The sequence below is a fragment of the Telopea speciosissima genome, chromosome 10 (genome assembly GCF_018873765.1).
Source record: "Telopea speciosissima isolate NSW1024214 ecotype Mountain lineage chromosome 10, Tspe_v1, whole genome shotgun sequence".
NCBI lineage: Eukaryota > Viridiplantae > Streptophyta > Magnoliopsida > Proteales > Proteaceae > Telopea > Telopea speciosissima.
Genome location: NC_057925.1, coordinates 45789420 through 45812794, shown reverse-complemented (window position 1 = coordinate 45812794; position 23375 = coordinate 45789420). Strand labels below are relative to the sequence as shown.

The following is a 23375-nucleotide window of genomic DNA, read 5'->3' as shown; positions in this document are numbered from 1 at the left end:
ATGTACCATCAAATATGCATATATGATATGACCTCCCTTACCTAGCATGACGTATTTTAAAGCTGTGAGATCCACTTGTCAAAATGGATAATATTGTGCCATCGGTGTGGCCACATGCGTGGCACTTCATTGGTATCAGAACCAGGTTGATTTTGAGTGTTAGGAATATATCCGTAATAAAAGTGTGAATATAGAGCCACGAAAAATCCCACAACGCTTGGGGATGTGTCATGAAATGCACATATATGCTATGACCTCCCTTACTTGACACGATGCATTTCAAAACTATAAGGCTCATCTGTCAAAATGGACCATATCGAGCTATCAGTGGGGTCGGATTTGTGGTACTTCATTAGTATCAGAGCCAAGTAGGATTTGACTGTCGAGAATATATCCATAAGGGAAGTATGGATGTGGAACCACATAAAATCCAATATCACCTAGGGATGTGTCGTGGAATGTCATATATGCTATGACATCTCTTACTTGGCATGACACGCTTTAAAGCTGTGAAGCTCACCTGTCAAAGCGTACAATACTGTGCCATTGGTGGGGCTACGTTCATGACACTTCATGTTGGAGCAAATTTAATATGTGAGTAAAGGGACATTGTGGTCTTATTGTCCACAAAACTTGGACCTAATCTTATCTTCCACATGATATATATTTGGGTCAGCCTACTAGAAAGTTTTACATTGTTGTAAAATTCTGCAACGTTACTGAACTTGTGAGATCAAATAAAATATAGACAAAGGTTTCGCACAACGCTAGAGTGGAAAACTGCAACAATGAGGGGGTGAGAGTCTGAGAGACGAATCCGTTCAGTAAGACCTGCATTTTGTCTGGAGAGAGAAAGTATCAGAAAAAATCCCACCACTCATTATGAGAGGGGGTGAGAAGGAATCCCCAATCTAGCATCATGGGGATTTTTTTTCTCATAAAAAGTTTATGCATTGTTTAGACATTAGATGACTATGTAATAAGGGACCATTGTCATCTTATTGGTCAAATATCAACAAAAAACAATCATGATATTTGGGTAAAAAATGTATTTATAGTTATAAGAAGTTGTAACAGGTCTATAATCTTTAATATTTACATTAGATTTATGACATCTTCTAATAAATTATGGGGAAGATGAACGCTGTCCCACCGCATAGTTCTTGTACTAGAAGGGGGCCAATGGGGACGAACATGGGCATCAACAAGGAGAATTTTTCATTTTATAGGGGACATGATGGTCATTTCAGGGAGGCTGTGCTTGGACCCTAGTTAGTTAATTCGCGTTTAAAACACATATAATACGATTATATCATATTTTACATTTTTAAATGCAAACTCCTACCTTACTGTTAAAGAGTCGGCAAAAAATGGGTCGACAAGACTATCCAATTAGAACGCGTTTAAAATGTGCATTTGTGTTTTTTCAATTAAAAAAACAAAAACTTGAAAAAAAAGTATTAAATACTTGGAAAAACTACAACTCACCATCCACATTAAAAGCAAACAACTTTCTTGAAAACGACAGCTATCAACCTGCTTTTCAAGTTGTCTTTCCTTTTTTTTTTTTTTTTTTTTTTTTTTTAATGATAAAAAAAACAGAAAGTCGAAGCTAACTTACAGGAGCAGGTACATTATGTAAGCAACTATTTTTAGTCAAGTTCCTAGCTATCGTGAGACAAAATTTATCACGCAACCTGGTGAACTTTACATTTTGAGCGACATTAGATAGATGTAGAAAGTCTTTAAAAAGAAACCACGGTCATAAGCATTTGGTTGAAGATGGTAGAGTCTCTGTAATGAGGTCATTATCAACCCAAATCTCTTTAATCTGCTACCCAATGCCGGCTGCATGGTGACATCCCTTCCTAATTGCAAAAAGAACTGCTGCTAATTCATCTGTACACTGAATAGTTCCTGTATCAAAAAACTTTAGCTTGCCATGTATCAAAAAGAAATATGACCACCTAGCTGTAGTTAGTCCACTACTAGAGTATCCTGCACAGATTAAAACAGGGAAGGTAAGCATAGGCCACTTAAAGGAAGAAGAAGAAAGAGATAATGTAGTAGAATCATCCATTGCAATTGGGGATGAAAAAGTGGAGGGGGGGGCATAATTCCAAATCCGAAATCCAGTTTTGAACATTGTTCATAACCCACATAGGATTAGGTAGCTGTTGACCAACCACAACCTTATTTCTAACAGCTCAGACAAAGTAGCAAGTTATAAAAAACACACTGAAAAACCAACGGAGAAGGTACTTGTTTGACTTGAACTGGAGGAAAAAGAACAGACATGTGGATTTAAAATCATTCAAGGCCAGAGAATCGGTTCGTAGCCCCAAAGGACCTCCCACCCAAATGTGTTTGACCCAATCACAAGAAAGGAAGAGGTGCCATAATGATTCAACACTAGATCCATAAAGAGCGCATGTGGAGTCAATCTGGATCCACTTCGAGAGAGTATCCTTTGTGGGAATTCTTGCATTTAGCACACGCCACACGAAGAATTTAAATTTAGGATGAATCAAAATTTTCTAAAAGAACTTCCACCAAGCAACAACACAATCACTAGTACAACAAGGAATCAATTCAAGAGCAGCCACCTTGGTGGTAAGAATACCATTTTTAGCCTTAATACACCACCACCTATCGTCAGAATCAGTAAGACTAATAGATTGTATAAAAGAAGAAATAGATGATGGGACCATAATATTAAGCAGATCAGAGTTCCAATGATTATCATGTAAACAAAAATTAACCAACGTTGTATTGTCAACATGAGTTGTAGGGTAAGGAAGGGTGTCAGCAAGGTTACTTGACATATTAGGAACCTAAGTGTCAAACCAAAAGAAAGTAGAAGAACCATTACCAATTTTCTTGATCACCAATTTTTGCAGGTGTGGGATAATATGTGAAATACTATTCCATACCCAAGAGCCTTTTTTCTTTCTCACTGCGGGGTCGAATAACGATTGCTTATGGAAATATTTGGCTTTGAGCACCTTAGCCCACAGCGATTGAGGTTCAATGAGCAGTCGCCAACCCAGTTTAATCAAGAGGGCAGTATTGTGGTGTCCAGCTTTGCAAAAACCAAGACCTCCAAGCTGTTTTGGTTTGCACATCCTATCCCAAGAGATTAAAGATGCTTTTCTTTTAGCACTACTACAATTCCCTAGCCAAAAGTTAAGACATAAAGAATCAATTTTACGGCAAGTGGACAGAGAAAATCTAAAACAATTCATTAAGAAAGTAGGTGTTGAGGCAAGCACAAATTGAATCAGAACACCCCGACCGGCATAGGTAAGGAGATTAGATTTTCAAGCCGCAAGCTTTCTTTGCATTCTAGCAAGCACCCCCTCCAGCTCTCTATGTTTAGATCTGTCATGAAATAAGTTAGTACCCAAATAAATAGCATCAGGTGCCATCTCTTTAATCCCCACTAGAGAACACAGTGAGTGTCGGAGATCCGGAGGAACATTCCTGCTATGTTTAGATCTGCTATGAAATAAGTTATGTTTTATATTGTAACAATACACCTCACCTTTTAAAGCCCACCCTTATCCTCTCCCTTCCAGATTTCATCGTTGTGAGACTAAAATCATTTTACTTGTACATCGTTTCACAAAAAATCAATAAAGGTACATGTATTTTAATTGAGATGGAATTTTTAGCAAGGGACATCAATACTCCATTTAATTTGATAATCAAAGTATAATTATGTAATTTAATCAGGGAATGTATCATATAAATATTACATTAAACTATCTACAATGGCATACATGCAAGTCAGTTACATGCTATTTTGAGCACTAACTCAACATCCATTATAAAAATTTCAATATTCGTCGAGAAAAATGAATTGAAATTTTGTTCCAAATCAAAGTGAGTGTTAATTAACTTAATGTTTTCTTCTTCTATTGTGTATATATTGCTGTTTTTTAGTATCGTAATTTTCAAATCAAAACTTTAATTCTCGTATTGTCCAATTTCAAATTTTTTTTTTTCCGTTTTCAAAATATTTGATTATTTTTTTGTTCGTTCCTTTTAAATTTTGAGACGTTTAAAACACGTCCGTACTGAACATCATTTTTTTGCCGTTCCCGTTTTAACTCAAAGAGACCTAGACGCAGAGGCCATACGATCATGCCATGTTCTTTTTCCTATCACCCACACATAAGAGGGCCAAAATGATCGTCGTACCCCTGCTGTTAGATACACATGCTCACCTCTTCATTGGCCCTCGCGCTGGTGTAAGGGCTCAGTGACCGAACAATAACCTTTCCCCATAAATTGTTTTAGTACAACTTCGATCCATATTTTGAACCCTAGTTAATACTTGTATTGGTGTTAAAACTTGATTAGCAAATTGGTTGCATGATCTTTATAATATGGTTAGTGTCATTTAATTGAATGAATCACTCTAGGTATAATGAGAAAAAAAAAGTTTATAGGTGGGTTCATGATTATCTGATGCAGGCCCAACCCACATCTATCACAAAACTAGCCCAAGCAAGGCCAGACTTCAAGACCACCATACCCAAAAAAAGAACCAGCCCAAGATTAACTAGGTCCTTGTTAATGAAAAATCTCTATAATGCCTCTTGAGGTATCCTAGTGGACTGATGATGTGAAAAAATTCTTAGTGGAAGATGATGTGACAACTCTTCTCCTAAAGATTCTTTTAGTCCAAGCTTCTTTAACAACTTCTCCCAAGAGTTTTTCTTGAAGACTACAAAGAAGACCACTTTCAAGAGTTTTCCTTGAAAACTACAAAATTCTATTAGTCCAAGAGAGTCTTCCTTAACGACTGCAAAGCAACAAACATCTTCTAAGTTCTTTTCTATTGGGACACCCACTTCAACCTTGGAGTTTGCATCAAGGCACATTGGAACAATCCCTATGTCATGGAATCTACTTTTAATTACTTGTTTTCTAGAATTTTCATTTTCTTGGAGAATTAAGCATGTAATCTCAACCTTTGAAAATCAACGACTGAGATATCGTAGGAGCTTTTAGGATTTCTTTTGTTTCGCTTACTTAATTTATTTGTAATGGAGACTAGAATATGTTGAATGAAAATTACTTTGAGCATGTGTTAGAAACATGATGAGTTCTCCTTTTTTAACCTAGAAAAGTTCATTTGCTGAAACCTTGAAGAGTTTCTTACCATCTTTGAAGAGTTGGTGCTTTCCATAGTGTTACTTGCATCCTAGAAGAGTTACAACAACACTCTTGGTACTGCTACACACCCTAGAAGAGAGGTCCTTAGATATATCATTTTACAAAAACCCATGAAAAATATATTTTTTTGGTTCTCAATTTCATAATTCAGATTTGTAGAAGGTCTAAGCTCTCAGCTTATTTTCATCAATCTAAAGTCAAAATCAGAGAAAACTTTCTTCACGAAAGTTTTAGCCCTACGAGTATTCTTTCTTTTGGGTTTAAAATCATCTCATTACGAGTTATATCCAGAGAGTTATGCTTACTTTACTAATCTTGCACGGTTTTAAAAAATTCTGAATTCAAGTTTAAGATTATTGGAGTCTATTTCTATCATTTTCCCTATCTGAGTTCAATAACCTATATTAAGGCTTGCATCATTATCTAAGGAGATCTATTTGATAAAATTATGGTTCAAAGTTGTGATAATGGGCCACGTTGGAATTCTATTGATTTCCACCAGGGTTTCAAGAGTCAGGATCAGGTCAACCGATCTAGTTAGTCGATCCTTATACGGATTCTAGGGTTTGGACATGTTTTGGCTGATTCTGGCTAATTTCTCACCTCCAATCCAAATCCCGATTTTCAGTTTTTAAACCCTATCCCACCCAAATCTATTTGTTGTAAATGATCCCAATCTACCCGATGTAATGGCCATTAACACTCTCAGCTAGCTACCAGCCCACAAAATCCCACATGCTATATGCTGATGTCAATTGGTCAGTTCAGTTGGATTTTTGTCGAGCTGAATCAATTCCAATCTGTTACTAGGCCGACTCGAAACCAAAACATTTAGGAAGTTTCGGTTTCGGTTGTTTGGTCCAGTTTATTATAGGTTATTTTGTTAGTGGCTTGTAATTGGGCTACCATTGGGTTTGGCCTGGTGTATTTTCGGCTTTACATGTATACATAAGGAAATCAATGTGAAATTTCTGGTTTTTTGATTTCTTATATTGGGTTACTATCGGTCCGGTCTCGATTTTTTATCGGGTTAGACCTACTTTTCGGTTTCGATCGGTCCAATTTGATTTTGATTTCTACCAGGTTCATAAAACCCCAATCCAAAACAAAAATGACAAGGGTTTGTTCGGTTCAATTCGATTGGCTGAATTGGTCGATTTTGATCGGTCCAACAGGTTTGGGCTGAACTTTGACACCCTTAGCCCCCAAATTTGAAGGATATTCTGACTACATTATCATATTCACAAGGTTAAATGTTTAGAACTTGTTTTTTGCCAAGAAAAGAAACTTTATTAAATATAACAAACAAAATACATACAGAATACACGGTCTCCTTACTCCTTTCCCTCATCATCTCATATATATATAAGTTCTATAACAGGAAAATGAAACCCCTCCTCCATCAAGAAGGCCTTTGAAATTGTATTAACTAGTGAACGTATCAGATACAACATTAGAATCAAAATTTACAAAATTATGGTTTTCCGAGAGCTTGAAAAGCGATTTTCCTGGTTAGTTGTAGAGATTTAGCATCCTTGTTTGGGAGAAAAACAAGACTCTTAAAATTCATAGTTGCCTCAGATAATTGTAGAAGCAAGAGAGGGCATTCCAAGGCCAAGAGAATCTGGGATGGGGTAGGGAACAAACATCCTTGCTGCTGCACCAGATCTCTTGGATGTGAAGCTTCATCCATGTATGTATATATAAGGTTAAAGGCTTGGTATGCTTGCGACATACCGTAAGCTTGCACCCTATTTGTCTATCTCTCTTTTACTCCTTTTGAGGGGTACGGAAGTCATTTTGAAGGAGAAAGAGAGACAACATATAGGGTGCTAGCATATAATATACCACTAGCATACCCGTCCCTCTCCTCATACATAATTATGGAAAAAAAAACATGTTTTTTTTTATGATTGTCGGATTGGTATCATTTTCTTATCAGGTTTATATTAGCTTGGGTTCGATTTCGGTCGACCAGTTTCACAATACCCTAATCCACTGATCCAATAAGCCTTGAGTCAGTCTAGTACGGGTCGGTTCAGTCCGATTTCACCAGTTAGTTTCACATTTTGACACCCGTATGTTATAGTAAAACAAGGTGATATCGAACCCAACATTAATCTTATCATCAAATTTTAAGTCCTAAACAAGTGGCTCAGAGATTAATTTGATATTTTATAAAAGAAAAAAAGATTCTCAGGATACCGGAGTAGGAATTCTGTCTCAGGCCCTCCAACATAATGAGCCATGAGACCCCATTGCTCTCTATTCTCCTTGGACAGAAGTATGGGTTCCCTACTGAACAAGACCTCTGACCTTCATAAAATAATGAAATTGCCCAATTGCTGCTGAAAGCTACAAGGTTCTGTTTCATCAATTCCTATTCCAATGCCAACCAAAAACCAAACACCAAACTAGATGGCTCAGAGTGATTTAACATTTGTTAAGGAAGTTCTCTTGAGGCAATGGCGGATTTCGGGGCACGTGGATGTTAATTTTTTAGAGAGTGGATTTTTTGTTTTCAGATTCAATTTGGAGGAAGACAAAGTCAAAGTTTTGGAAGGAGGGCCATGGACTGTGTAGCGAAGACCCTTAATCCTTCGGCCTTGGAAACCAGGAATGAAGCTTGAAAAGGTTGAACTGAACTCAATTCCTGTCTGGGTGACCTTCCCCAACCTTCCATTTCATTTCTGGAATGTGGAGGCTTTGAGTTCAATTGCAAGTGTTATTGGCAAGCCGATTGCCACTGATAAAATGACAAAGGCGAAGGAGCGGCTCTCCTTTGCCCGTTTGTGTGTAGAAATTGAAGCTACTCATGATCTCCCGGAACAAGTGGCTGTTCACGATGACGAAGGGCTGGTTTTTTTTTATCAAAAAGTGAAGTATGAATGGTACCCTCCTCGCTGCAGCTGCTGCATGACTTTTGGCCACAACACCAAACAATGTGGTGTTAACCAAGCTCCACAGAAGGGTAATAGCCGGAAAGAGTGGGGGGTGAAGTCTGGTGCAGGTCTCTCTCAGGTGGCCGGAGCAGCTCTTGGTGGTGGTGCTCAAGCCAAGCACGGTGGTGATGGGGCTAAGGTTCAAAATTCAAATTTAGGCGCCATTGGGGGAGGCAGATCTGCTGGGATTACGCTTTCTCCCACTAGGAAAGGAGCGAAATCTTTGGTGATATCCAATTTTGCAACTCCAAGTAACCTTCCTATTTCTTCTCCAAAGATTTTAAATTTTGAAACCATTGGAGAGAATAAAGTGAAGTCGGTTATTGTTGATAACGATTTTGCATTGTTGGCGGACTTGGAGGAGGATTCGTTGGAGTCCAATACTGAAGATATTGGTGCTAATTTGGTAGGTAAAGATTTGTCTATCAAAGATGCTAATCATCTTGATCCCATTGTGGATTCTCATACGGTTGTAGATGAGGATGATGACAATCAACATAGAGATTTTATTGCAACAAAGAATATTGGATTTAAAAGTAATGATGAGGTGGAGATTGAGTTGGGAAAGGACTATTTATTTTCAAATAAGGATTTTGAAAGGAATGACGAGGTGGAGATTGAGTTGGGAAAGGAGTCTTTATGTTCAAATAAGGAGTGATCTTCTCACGTAGGTGGGTTGGATGGAGTGGATTCGAGTCTAAATATGGGTATGGGTTCTGCTTGTGTATCTGGGTCAGATGTGGGTGGATCGGATTATGACCAATTTGATCATGAGGAGATGCAAGGTGGGTGGACTCAGGTGTTGGGTCAAAAAAATCGTGATGGCTGTAGGAATGCCCCTCGAGGTGGTCGTATTTGTGGCCGTATGGCAACTCCAGTTATTGGTAGAACTCGTCTAAAGAAGACAAAGCGTGGTGTTAAAGCGATAGACACGATAGTAGAACGACCCCTAGTTGAAAAGGAGACGTCATCTCCCTTTTCACCAGAGGAGGATGCTCTTTTGGCTCGTGTGGTTTTTGATCGACCTGGTATATATGCTGAGATCCCCCGACGATCAAATATGGCAAAGACCCCTTCGGTGCGCCTCACAGATCACCCATAGGCTTGTTTTATTATTTTTCTCGGGTAAGCGAGTGGCTTGAAACCCTCGCCAATATGGTTTAGGACTAAGTTCCCCCTTTTTAAGCTTTAGCTTTCTTTGCCAATATTCTGTCATAGGCTTGTTTGCCTCTTTTTATATATTCAATAAAATTTCTTAAAAAGAAAAAAAGAAGTTGAAATTCTGTTCTCTTGTTAGAAAGAAACAAAATCAAGATTAAAATTACTCTTTACTATGGTTTAGAAGCACCTTACTGCAGATATTTCACAGTATAAACTTTCCTTTTAAAAGCAACGAGCTCAAGGAAGACAAGTACAAACTAATCATGAATGGAAACAGTATTCCATCCTAAGGTGGTAAGCTCGTCAGTTACAATTGAAAATTAACTAGGACCCAGTTCACCTCAAAGTTTTGTTTTCCTTATGCTCTTTCTGTAAAAAATTTAATAGAAAAACTATTGACAAGCTAATTAGACAGTTTGGGAAGTAGGTGTGGCCGTCGTGGTGGTCGTAGTAGAGATGTTAGAGTGCAGTGCTTCGGGAGTTTTAACAGCACTTTCTGGTCCTCTGTGTCTTGCGTTTGGCCTTTTTAAAAACTGCATCTGCCACCTCCTGGGCTTAATCTGCCCAAGCAACTTCATTTGCTCCTGTCTGAACTTCCTATTTGCATACCATATGCCACCTCTCCAACCCAAGCCATACCTGCAAGATTGAAAATATAGAAATATAAGGACAGTAAAACTTTGGTGCTGGTCCGGACGAGATTCCAGTCAATACCCCAACCCAACTTCACACCCTCCCTCAAACCCCCCAAAAGATTCCCCCAAATAAATAACACTAGAATAGTGCCAAGGACATAAATTTGGCCATTTATCAATCTGCATGGGCTAAGAGCTTTGGTGCACATGCTATAAAGTTCTTGAAGTCCACAACATGGCAATGGAAGAACCCTTCAAACTATAGGGTGCTCATAAACATATGCTATTTACACAAAACAAGCTACAAATTCCTTCAATCCCATGTCAAGACACAAGATTAAATCCTCTAAACCAGATTGTTCTTGTAAGCATAAATGAATGTTCACATGCATTGGACAAATGCAAACAGCGGGCACTTCTAAACATAAACGAATGTGCACATGTGTTGCACACATGCACACACCGCACATACATACCTCTAGGCTCTAGGGCCAATAAACCTTTTTCCAGTTTCCTGGTGCAAATTTTACATTTTTTTCTCAATCACCAACACAGTTTACAACTCCCAACTGTCCTATAAGAGAATAGATGATTCGATCCATCTAGCAAACTACGTTCAGTTAAATCATAATAATACCATAGCTTAAAGGCACTTCTGATCAGCATGTCTAGTGATATGATAACCCAGCAACGATCTCAGTGATAGAATATCAACCTCAAATGAGCAAGGCAAGTGGCTTAAAGTTTACACCGCATGAAAGTGTCACAGGAGATAGCAGAAGGGAAATTGTGATCACAAATTATTCTGAAACTTTGGGCCCCCTTTTAGCCACCTCCTTTACCCAATGGGAGCTGAAGTTGTACCATGGGTTGGGTGTGTGGTTGGTCGTCTATCGCAAGGACCAACCATGCACTGCCATTTGGAAGTGGCAGGTCGTGACATGTAAACATTTACTACCATAATGAACATCACATTTTCAGAATGGATTAACAACTCTATTAGCGTAAGGCAGTTTTGTCTTTGAAAGATATAAAAAAAGAAAGAAACAACAATTTCACAGTAAATGTATAAGAACAAACCCAATAACTAAAGATGTTCCAGCAGTGGCAACACAAGCTGCGGTGCTGACATTTCCTGAACCAACCATATTCTTAATCTCAGCATGTTCAATATGAGAATTGTTTTTCATCTGCCAACAAAATAAGAATCTAGTTACTCTCATGTCAGAGAGAGAGAGAGAGAGAGAGAGAGAGAGAGAGAGAGAGAGAGCCGCAGCAGCAGAAAAAATTAATCACAAGTCACAACTAGGACAAAAAAGCCAGAAGGTTTCCACTTGCATAAATACCACACTAATCTTCTCCTTAATAAAAAGCAGTTGCTCCTACAACTGAGAGGAAAACTCTAGGAGGTAAAACCATTATAAGTAATTTGACATAGGCCGAATATATTGTGTATGGTACAGTTTGCATTTTGACAACATATCTGATCCAAATTCAAACAATCTATAAAACTGAATGCCAACTGTAACCAATCTAAATGTCTTTTTTTTTTGCTTATTAAAGTTCCAAGTGAAAAAGCAATAATAGAATATGTCAATTGGAAAGATACAAGTATTGTGAGGAAAGTAAAATGAGCAAGTAACTTGGCCTAGAGATATAATTGGAACCAAAAACTCACAGCATTTTCAATTGACTCGAGCCTTTCCTCTACCTTAGCTTGATGAAGGTACCGCAAAGAATAACCTGCATTGTTTAATAGTTCATGTAAGTCCCCCATCTTAAGCAAAGGCTTTGTTGAAATAGGTTACTTATCCCCTACCCGATTGGGGTAAGCAGTCCTAATTCTATTAGGACTGCCCCCTAACCGATTGGGGAAGTACCTCTAGTTAGATTAGGATGTTTCCTCTTTATTCCCTTTTATTTTTCTCCTTTTTTATTGTTTATCTCCCTCAACCGAATCCTAGTTTGGTATTCCTAGTTGTACTAGGAATACCTAATATGATTAGGACTGAGGTTGATTCCTATTTGTACTTGGATCCTTATCATTCTACTTAATATAAATACAAGGCCTGTGTGATCTAAGGATCGACAGAGTCTTACCTTAATTCAATTATCTCTACATGGTATCAGAGCTAATCTCGAATTAGGGACCATCTCCCACGATATTTCAGTTTTTTCTTTTTTCTTTTTCTCTCTCTCTCTCTCTCTCTCTCTCTCTCTCGGTTTCTCCTTTCTCTTCTCCCTTGTTCTCTATTGTCACATAGGGCAGCACTGATGAGGTGATCTTTCGATCTAGTTGCTGCCCCCATTACCTCATGGATGCTACTACATAATTCTGCTCGATAGAAACCAACACTTCCAGTTTGCGCAAATTGGAGCTTCAATTCTTTGAGGATTGCTTCTACTTCTAATACAAGGAATCATCTCCTTTTTTTGAAGACCAGAAACTGCAGCAGGAATATCTTATTATTGCTTCATGTACCTATCTCAGATCTGATCACAGTTTCAAGACCTCCTTGAGATCGATATTTACCAAATCAAGGTTCTTTTTCCAAACCCTGACAATTGTCGATCTAGGAGTTTGAGCTCACTACTGTATCTGATTTTTTGAAGGCTTCTTCTCCACCTATTTGGACCCACTCGACAGCAATTTGGGCTCCCACAATTCAGTTTTATTGAAGAGGACCTCCTTGAGATCGATATTAACAAAATTAGGGTTTTTCAAAACCCTATTTCTATCGGATTTGGAGCTACTGCGGCTTTTTTGGAATCTGATTTCAGGAAGATTTTTCTCCCATTCTTAAGGGCTCCTTATCCTCAGTTCAAGTCCATTCACTGCAGGATTTTTTTTCAGCCCCTAGGATCCTTCATCGATTTCATCAAATTCAGGGTTTTTTTCAAAACCCTGACCATATCGATATAGGGTTCTTATTGGCTGCTGGTTCTCATATTTGGGATTTCACTTGAAGATATTTTTTGGCATTCTCTGCTGCCAGTATGGGTGACTCTACCAACTCTACAGCTACCTCGGATCATGATAGCCACAACAAAACAGATTATCATAGTTTTTCACCTAACCCTATCAAACTGGATGGCTCTAATTACCGTCTATGGTCCAGATCAGCCTCCTTTGCCATTGCTGGCCGTGGTCTCACAGACCAGATTGATGGCACTAGTGTGAAGCCCAGTGATAAAGGCCCTGCTCAGGCTAAGTGGCTTGCCAATAATGGTGTTCTCATGTCATACCTCATAGGCTCTCTATACTTCAGAACTACAACATAATTTTCTTCTTCTGAATACTGCCGACCAGATTTGGGCTGCTTGCAAGGAAACCTACGGGCAGCTTGGTAATGATGCCCAAGTTTATGAACTTCGAAAAAAGGAACTTCACACTACTCAGGGAGACCTTTCTGTTTCAAAATACTATGCTACTCTCCGCAGCCTGCGGCAACAGTTGGACCACTTCTCTAATTTTCACCCTACTACAGTTGATGACATTGCTTCCTATAAAATGCATGTGGACAAGATTAGGGTCTATGACTTCTTGGTTGGCTTAAATGTGGAATATGATCAGATTCGTGTTCAAGTGTTGGGCCATCAACCTTTTCCCACACTTGAACAATCTTATGCCCGGGTGTCCTCTGAGGAAAACCGTAGGGCTGCCATGTATTCAGATTTGGGTATTAGTTAATTTGTACCCATTCAATATAGAATCATCAGACAAATAGATATAACTGGCCCGGGCTTCCTTGTGGATATACAGGTCTCTATGCTTATCGTTATTCTTTTTACCTCTTCTGGATTTTAAGAAAAACTCCTAAAACAAAATAACGTCAAGACTACATTGGTTGTATTCTGCCCAGTTAAACCAGTCATTCACAGATGTAACTTCAGCAGGAAAATATGAAAGGGGTAGTTTGATGCTAAAAAGCCAACCCTTTTAGCACTGCTGAGTTCCATTTCAATAAGCAATTTCAAGTACAGAAATTGATTCCGTAACTCGTAGTATTTCGAAAGGGCAACAAGAGGGCAAGTGATCATGAACTTAAATATCTAAAATTCCAATAGAACTCACCAAACCATGCAGTAGCAATTGATGCCAAAGAAGTTGAGACCGTAAATACCACCCGGTGCCTCTCAAAAATATCCTATTACATCAAAATAAAACAAATAAAGTAAGAATCAAGAACCGAAGCAACTGAAAAACACACCTTTAGGCTTTATCCATGAGAAATCAAAAAACCATTCATCATGAAAGAATGAAAACCAAAAACCAAAAGATCGAAAAATTCATTAAAAGTACTATTTAGAGAGAGAATACCTTGGTCGAAAAATAAGTATCTTGAACAGCGGACCATGAGTTCAAAGCTTTCCTCTTCAACCGAGGCACGGCCTGAGAAGCAGAAATAGAAATCCCAGAGGCCCACAACCGCTGCATCGTAAGAATTTAGTGAAGAACTGAGGAATCGATCTCCGGTCGATTAACTCAGTTCTCGATATCTTCGATTCCCAGTCGTTAACATTGAGAATGACTGCAAGGATGTTCCAGAGCAAGCAATGCTTATTGCGTTCTTGCTTGCCCTTGAAATTGAAATTTTTTAGGAAAAAGCTGGAGGAAAAAAAGAAACGCAACCGATTAGAGCAAAATTCCAGGTGTTTCTGTTTCTCGACCGCCTATTATAAAAGATCTCTGAATCTCAGCCGTTCAAAGCGGAGCTCTCCCAAAAGTACCGCTGCGACTGCGAGCGACTCCATTTTAGCTACTAGGGGTAGGGGTGTCAATTGGTCTGTTCATCTGTATGAACCGGTCTTCGTCTCAACTGGTCCAACTGAAGCCGCCAGATAAGAAAAAATCGGTTTTCGGCTTTGTATCGGATTGTTCGGTTCGATTTTCATGAATATATATATACCTATTTTTATTTCCAATTTTTGTTGGGTTCAATTTGATTTTTCTATCGGTTTTATTTTGATCGATCCAGAAACAGATATGGTTGAACCGATCGATCTGAGAAGGCTGTTTTGACCGGTCTTAAAATTTACCGCGTGGAAAAGGTCATCAAACTGATTAGTTAGAATATTCCTGGTTGCACTATTGGGCTGGGTTATTCTACTGTTCAGACCGGTAATCAGCCTCAATGATCCAATGCCCATTATGTTTTCCATCAACGTTGGCACATTGTAATTGTGCGACAATATGATATCATACATCCGAGGGCAGTGAGGTCATTTCATATGAAAGAGAGGGTGCTAACATACCAAGTTCCAATTGGCTTTGAGAATCTTTTTCCTTTGAGAAAGGAGATCGGGTTCTCTGAACAAGTGAGATATAAGAGAGTGCATCACTGAGATGCAACAAAACAATATCATGCTTCTAAGGACAATGAGGTAATTTCATTTGATAAAGAGAGATAGACATTGAGGATGCTAGATTGTCAAACCATAGCTATTCAAGGAACATTTTTCTCTTTGTAGAATAGAAGGTTCTTTGAGCAAGCAGCATAGGGAAACGCATCAATGAGATGCGACAAAATAGTATCATACATAAAAAAGGTAGCAAAATCATTTCATGTGAGGAAGAGAGATAGATACTGAGGGATTAATCTAGTATCCCAACCTTGGCGGCTTAGAGAACACCTTTTTCTCTTGCTGAAATTTGTCTATTTAGTTCAGGAAAAAGGGAGGGTCACAAACTCACAATTGTCACAACAACAATCAAGGCTGTAGAGAGAGAGAGAGAGATCAAAGGAAGGTGGGGATAAGGCAAGAGGGGGTAACTTGCAAGCTTCAAATATTCACATCTATTATGTCACAAGTTTTTGAAAGGATTTAGAGACAAGTAGACTTAAGGTGTCTCAAGTAAACTTAGGCTATGTTTGAAAGGAAAAGCATAATAAGAGAGGAAAATATTAACTGAAGAATTGCCTTGTTGTGTAGCCCTGCACCAATGCGGGGGTCGATGAGAACGTATGCAGAGGGGCATCTCTCTAGATGAGATTTTTGATTTTACTAGGGGCTGAACAATAATTTCATACTCTCCTATCTGGGCACAAGAACCACACGATCAGACAACTTTCTTTTCCCCTTAACGTAATGATGAGTTTATATGCTTTTTTTTTTTAGTGACGAATAAAGATGCCCCCATCAGGGTTACAAAATATAGACTTTCTCTCAAGCTATGGCCAACTTTCTTACATGTGGAGCTTAAGAAGTTGGACAAAGCATCTGGAGGAATATCTTCATACCTAGGGTTGGTAAATGGAAAGAGTTGAGATATAGCATAAGGTAAGGGTGTCAATGTGGAACCGGAACCGAAAACTGAATTGGGATTCAGATCAAATAACTTGAATCGATTCATACCGTCTGGTTAAGTCCTAAATCTGAAATATATGTATATAATTCGGTTCGATTCGGATCTGAATCTAGCCACTAAACCGACAGATCTAATCAAATCTGAACTGAATTACCCGCCTCGTTAAAACCCTAATAGTTTTTATCTTTTAGTTTTTTATTGCCTTAAGGCTTAAGCCTTAAGATCATCCTACGAACATGATTCTACGAACTTCTTGTTTGCTGCTCTGAAACTATAGTTTCAATTTCAATGCAAACCGAGAACTACAAATGAGGTGGCTGATGATTTGGCAAAACCATGGTTGTTCAACCAAGATTGTGCTTTGGAGATGATATTCTATCATGAATTTTCATTTCTCCAATTATGTGTAGGGTGGTCTTTAGTCTACAGGAGCCGTAGTAGCCATTGTGCATTTGTGATTGGTCCTTTTATGATGTATTGTTGTAGTTGTTGTGATTCATGAGACTCGAATATATCCAGATAAGAATTGGATAAAGTAACCAGATAAGAACAGAATATAAGAACCGAATTGTAACCAGATCTAAACCGAACTGACCAGGTTCGGTTAGAGTAACTAAATATTCTAGAATCGATCTGCGACTTGGTCTGGATTTGGATCCTGTTGTCACTACTTGGAACCAAACCGAATACCCGTTTCCGTTTAGATTTACACTCTTAGCATAAAGCCCATTGAGAGGTTTTTATCTCATTTCTACTATACCTAGAAGCAACGTCGAGTAGGGAAAAAATGAAAACCGAACAATTTTATTTTACTGGGAAAAAAATATTGCCTAATCGTGTGGATTTCGTGCTCAAACACAAGAGTATATGAAATTATCATCCCACCCTTGATGAAATAAAAAATCTCATCAATGTTGATGGAGTAGCAACACAATCAAGCAACGATCTCTTTGCCTATTTTATTTTTCTTAAATTTTGGATCTAAAATCTAATCCATAGCGTTATAAAAATTGTCAAACAGAAGAACATGGGAGTAATAAGTGTGGCCCAATGGGTACCTTTGCTGGCTCCTTGTCTGGCTAGTGTGAGGCTTAGCACTCCCCCCCCCCCCCCCCAACAAAAAAAAAACAAACATCATAGGAAAATAGTATACAACATTTCATTCTCTAGCTTAAAGTGTCGTAGTATCCCCCATAAGTAGAGCTAGACACTACAACCTTCCTACGATAGAAATATTTCAAATGGTCAAAAATGTGAACCTCATTAACAGTTGGGAACGCGTTCTCTGTTTGGGAGCGTGGTCTCTGTATCAATGTGCAGATCAATGGAAAAGTGTGTAGAAGCATCAATAGGGACGTCATTTCTACTTTTCATGAGGGTGGGGTGGTCATTTCACCTCCTCTATTGGGCACCGCGTGCACGGTCCTGAACAGAATTCTTTTTCCCTCAACAAATTTTGGTTTATATGTTAAAAGGTTTTTATCTTTTCCATCACCATGCATGGTTCCATGATGGTTAAATCAAAATAATAAAAGGGAAAAGGTTCTCTGACCCTAAGGTGTATCCTAAAAGAAACAGAGGAAAACCAGAAAAAATGAACAGAGAAGATGAACACAGGTTGTGATCTCTCTCGTCTTAGAGAAACCCTAAAGGATTTTCTTTATTTATATGAATAAAATAATAATATCATACAATCATTGGATAACACAATATTTACAATGTAGTGCCATTCTCTAAGTGACAGCTGTTGTACCAGTAATCCTAACATATCCCACACCAAGATATTTTTCCCATTTTTTATTTATATTTTTAAGAGAGAGACAATAAACAATATTCATGTGAGAAGGCATAGAAAATGCCCAAGGCTTAGAGAGCCTTTTTTTATAATAAGAAAAGGGAAAAAGAACGTTACTTGCTCATGTGGCGACAGTGCTAGTGGTTGGGGCAATGGTGTGCACATGGGCATCGACCAACCGAGTCAGGATGGTCTTTTCACGTGCCCATGTAAGAGAGCGTAGGAGACATGGCCTAGCAGCGTTTTTTCTTCGTAAAAATAAAAAAAATTCAACTTTCCATGAAAATTTAAACATTTTTAAATCGAAAATCCTGTCAACAGTCAACACCCATTCACCCGAACAATGATAGAACAGAGCATATATGGCGATTAAGAATTTGGAAATTAATTTAAGTATTGTTTTCTTTTTTCTTTTTTCTTCCTTGCAATTTTTTTTAGGGCTAAAGGTCAGCAAAAAGTAAATGAAAAATGAAAAAAAAAAATATGTACATAATTTACGTCTAGCATCCCGAGATGGAAATAAAAACAAATCTTAATACTCTACTTTCGGTATTGCGATCAACATATAGTAAGATCTACAAAATAAACATTTGAATTAAAGATCCAACTTTGGCAAAACCATCAGCAGAGACATTAAGACAAAAGTCAACAAAACAATCGAACGACTAGTCGTTTTTTACAAAGCCAAATCTAGATTTCATGCGTATCTCAAAACATTTCCTTTTGTGCAAACTGAGGATGATGAGTAGACCAAGAATGAGACACTTGTGAAATCTTACTTGCATTCACACCATAGCAAGAGATGGTATTGGAAATTCTCTCTCTCTCTCTCACACAACCATACAACTACCTAAAAGATGATTCAAAAGGGAGAGGATTCACTGAGCAAACGGCATAGGGAACACATTAATGAGGACTGAAAATTATTTAGGAGGTAGAACGGTCATTTCATGAAAGAGAGAGAGAGAGAGAGAGAGGATGCCCATCTACCTTCCCTAATTGGCATAGAAAACATTTTCTCTAATTCAACGGAGAGGGTTCTCAATGCTGCCAATATGGAGGAATCTCCTACGCCACACCAATTGGGTTAGAGAGGAGAGAATGTGTCATGAATGTGAGAGGGCATGAGAGAGCATCCCCACAATGATATCGTGAGGATCTTTTTTCCTATTCAATTTTGAATTATGTAAAATTCTTACCAAAAAAATTTTGAATTATGTAAAATGGGTTTACATGCTAGTCAACTTAGTGAAATCCCAATCAACATGGTAAATGAATCTCTCAATCCAAATCGATTCATACTATAGTTTTGTATCCACATGGACCCCCCACCCCCAACCCCCACCCCCCACCTTTATTCTAACCCCAAAAAAAAAATCCCCTTCCTACAATAAAGTTATTAAATATCTGAAAGTAGGGAAAGAAAGCATGCATCGTCCTTGTGTAGATTTCATATTTTTCATCTGACACATACTCTCTCTCTCTCTGCTATTTTGATCATGTGGGACTCATATAGTCTCCTATTTTGACCATGGATGATTCCATTCTCTAGACCTTCATTAGTGTAACATGTAAATTCCTTCTTACAGTAGCGTGGTGAGGAACCCTTCCCACTCAAAATAACTTAAACAATGAATTATGAGAATTCATCTCATACAACCTCTCCTTGAACACCGATAGTAAAGTGATGAGGACAGGAGACAGCTTTAACTTGACTGCACCAGTGATCTCAAAATATGAATCCCAATCCACCCTTTGATGTCCCTTCGGGTAGTGCGGCATCACAATTCACTTTGAGATAGCACGGTGGTGGAGCTTTCCATCGATTATCCGAGGCATTTAGTTCTGGACATGATGATGGTCTATGATGAGCTAAAACTGTGTTTGCTGTGAAAAACTCGAGAAAAGCCTTCTCTACTACTGTAATGACTTCTTGTGGTGTCCATACTTTGACGTTGAAGACCATATCATTTCTAGTGCGCCATAGATACCAACAAAGGAAGGAAGCTCTTGAAAGCGATTCTTAGGCTAACTCCTTGTCCCTTCGGAATAAAGAATCCCGGGTACAAATCCACTCTGAAAGTATAGGTGTATATATACATTGTTGGTGGCGAGCAACTTGTTTATCTTCACTTGGGTATAAACCCAATGATATATATCTTCAAGATAGCATCTCTCACAGCCGGCTAAAAAAAATTGTTGTAGCAAATACTCTTTCACAAGCATAGTTTTTAGGAATAAATTGGAGGGGATAACGATTCTAGATAGAGGGTAAAATTATCAAAATATGACATGACATCGATATCTTTAACGGCATAATCGTCCAATATATTCCGATACATATCAGATATGCTATCAATTTCGGATGCCCGATCTGATACAGTGCAATAAAACTATTTTTATAAGCATACATGCTTAGATAGCTTAGATAGTGGTTTATTCCAATCCAAAGTTCTTGGACAGAAGGGAAAGAGAAGTTTTCAAATTCCTTTACAATCGCTCTCCTCTCTAAATAAATTTATAAAAAAAAAACAAAAAAAGAGTTTACCTTCAAGATGAAGGAAACACTCATCATTCATCTATCATCATCATTACTCCTTGTCATATGTTAGAGGGGTATGAAATGTCCTTCAATATTTCCATATACCCATCCAAGTCAAGGATTTTAAACTCAGAATCAAGCATTGAATCAGTCCCAAAAACCCTAGATTCAATCCATTAAATCTAAAACCCAGTGATCCAGTCCCAAAACCCTAGAATCAGCAGTGCCGAAACGATCATAATCGAAATCAGTCACAACCAATTCCAATCCGAATTAATGAATCAACTGATTCGATTTCAAATGGTGAGAGAATACCATGTTGGGTGAAATTGGACCACCAACCATGTTTGAGTGTTGAGCCAGACAAAGGAAGTAGGTTGAGGTCTGAGCCTAAATTGGGCAAGTTGTGCATCAATAATCACCCCTTTAAGTCCGCAATGCGGTACCCATGATCCATGCTCTCTTTTTTTCTTACCTTTTGCCTTTTATGACTGTGTCATCTTTGTTGGTATTAGTATTCAATGTTTGATTTTGTCTTTGGGTACAGGTTCAGTGTATTTTGGGTCAAATTAATCCCATCACAAAGCGTAGCCACATTATTTAAAGGGAGTTCTTGGAAGGATACTGGTTTGGAAAGCCCATCTACTTCAAATGACAGTGTAACACTGTAACATTTTGTGCTGCTTATGTGAATGGAGGAGGGAGTTGACAATTCCTTTTCGAGTAAAATATCCCTTCCCCAACTCTACGATTTCTCACATTTTAGTCATGTGGGTCTGGCATTAATATCCCCTTCTCTCTCCTCGATGATTATGTGGGTTCTTTTATTGATAAATTATTTCTCGCATCATGAATAGTGTGGCGTTAAAGACTTCTCCACACAACATTGGGAATCCATTCTTTATTCTTTCCTTCGAAAGTGGTCCATGCCAGCATTGGGGCCAATGAAAATACACACTTGGACATCCAAGAGGAAATGCTGCCGGGCAGCATTCTTTTTCTCTTAAGTCTGAATTTCTCCGGATGGTATGCACCGCTCACTAGCATAATTGAGATCCTCTACTGCCGCCTGCTTGTGTGGCCAGCGTGTGGCTTCACACAGATAGGGCATGGACCCCACCCGGGCAGTGGATAGGGCAGTCATTTTGCCCCTACTTGTGTGTGGCCGGGTAGGCGGCAATAGAGGATCCAAATCCCTCACTAGCATGGTTAAAGGTTTCAGTAATTGTATCAATACTGATCTTGATATGGATCGACCGTATTTGGCCACGTTAGACTGATTTTGTTGGATTTATCATTTTTTCTTCTTTTTTTTTCCGATCAACAATAAAAAATTAAAAATATATATAAAATCAATAAATATTGTACAAAATGCAACCAAAATTACAATAAATATTGATCTTCTCAGATCCAAGCTTTGATCAGCATCGTCGGGTATGTAAATTGGAGGGCAAATGAGTAAGATATAACCATTTGAAGTTTGGATAAAAAAAAACATAACGAGTTGCAACATTTAAATAGATATCCGGTCTGATCAACCGATACGAGAACTGATCCTACCCATTGGCATTGCTACCATAGCGCTTGGGTATCGGTATCGCCGTCAGTGGCCGATACACCTGATCCAATATACCAATACATAGTACACCTCTCTCTCCACATAATCATGAGACTTAAAAACTAGAACAAACTTCCCACCTCTATTTGTTTGGGGCCTCTAAGCTATGTTTGTTTTTGGCATCACAATAATCCATGGATCTAGTTTTCCTTAAGCCATGGTGAAGGAGAATCTTTTGACCACGAGTTTTGGATTGGCAAGGAAGGGTATCGTGCAATAGGGAGGTATGTTCGCAGACAAAGGTATTCAGTTATTGGGAAACAATCAATATACTTTTAATGCCGAATTAGGATTAACTAGGTCAGAAATAAAGCATTGGGTTGAACCATTCGTAAATAACAGAATGTTTTAAGACCATAAGATGTTAATTGAACCCTTCGATGAAGGAAAATTTTCTCCATAATCCATACTCAAAAGAGAAAAGGAAAGACTTGAAACGAAGAAACCTTCTCGTTTTCCTTTTTCTATTTTTTGTTTTGGTGGGTTGATAATTGTTATCATGCACACACAAAAAGAAATGGTTTCCCAAATATTAAGCGTGATTAAAGTGGATATATCCTAGATTTTTAAACATGCACAAGTTGCATTATTAGTATACCATCTTGGTCATCTATCAAAAATTTCTTGTTTGTCGATCTAGGGCTTGTCCTGGTGGTTCGGTATTTCCTTGGTAGAACTGCGTCGACAAGAGCTTGTTCGGTGGTTTAAGTCTCCTTAGCGGCACCAAGTCCGCTCTTTACTTGCTTTTCCAAGAAGTAGATCCCATGTGGATGGCCAATAGGCCATTGACAATTGCATCCCAAAAAAAAAAATGAAGCAATTTCTTGCTCAACTACACTACCATACCAATAATTAGGTTGTAACCATTTCGAACCTTTGAAGTAAATGCCAAAATTGTGAGTTTTTCTTTGTTCCAAGAAAGTGTAATTTTTGTGCCCATAATATTGCTACATGGGCTATTGTTATCTTGAGTTTGGTTGGTGAGAGAACTCATATCCTGAGTCTCTCACGTCTATTATAACCAAGATTTCCCCCCGTTGAGGAAGAATAAATCGTCTCTCCCTCTACGGGGTTTCTACGTCAATAAAAAATAAAAAAAAAAACAGTAAAGGCCAAAATTGAGAACATGCCTTCTAATTTTCTATTTTTCCTGCCACTCTTTTGATTGTATAGTAAGTAACAATGTAA

General features: G+C 38.3%; 1 protein-coding gene across 2 annotated transcripts; it reads right to left on the bottom strand.

Moving 5' to 3' along the window:
* Positions 1-9487: 9487 nt before the first annotated feature.
* Positions 9488-14466, bottom strand: LOC122641615. 2 transcript variants are annotated; one of them, XM_043834901.1, is made up of 6 exons: positions 14244-14466; positions 13998-14070; positions 11601-11665; positions 11003-11112; positions 9669-9926; positions 9488-9611 (listed from the first exon to the last, which is right to left on the bottom strand). In XM_043834901.1, the coding sequence occupies exons 1-5, from the start codon at positions 14358-14360 to the stop codon at positions 9695-9697; spliced, it is 597 nt and encodes a 198-aa protein (XP_043690836.1). In that variant the 5' UTR covers positions 14361-14466; the 3' UTR covers positions 9488-9611; positions 9669-9694. The 2 variants fall into 2 exon arrangements, with proteins under 2 accessions (XP_043690836.1, XP_043690834.1); XM_043834899.1 differs by having other exon boundaries at positions 9488-9926.
* Between the last annotated feature and the right edge of the window lie 8909 nt (positions 14467-23375).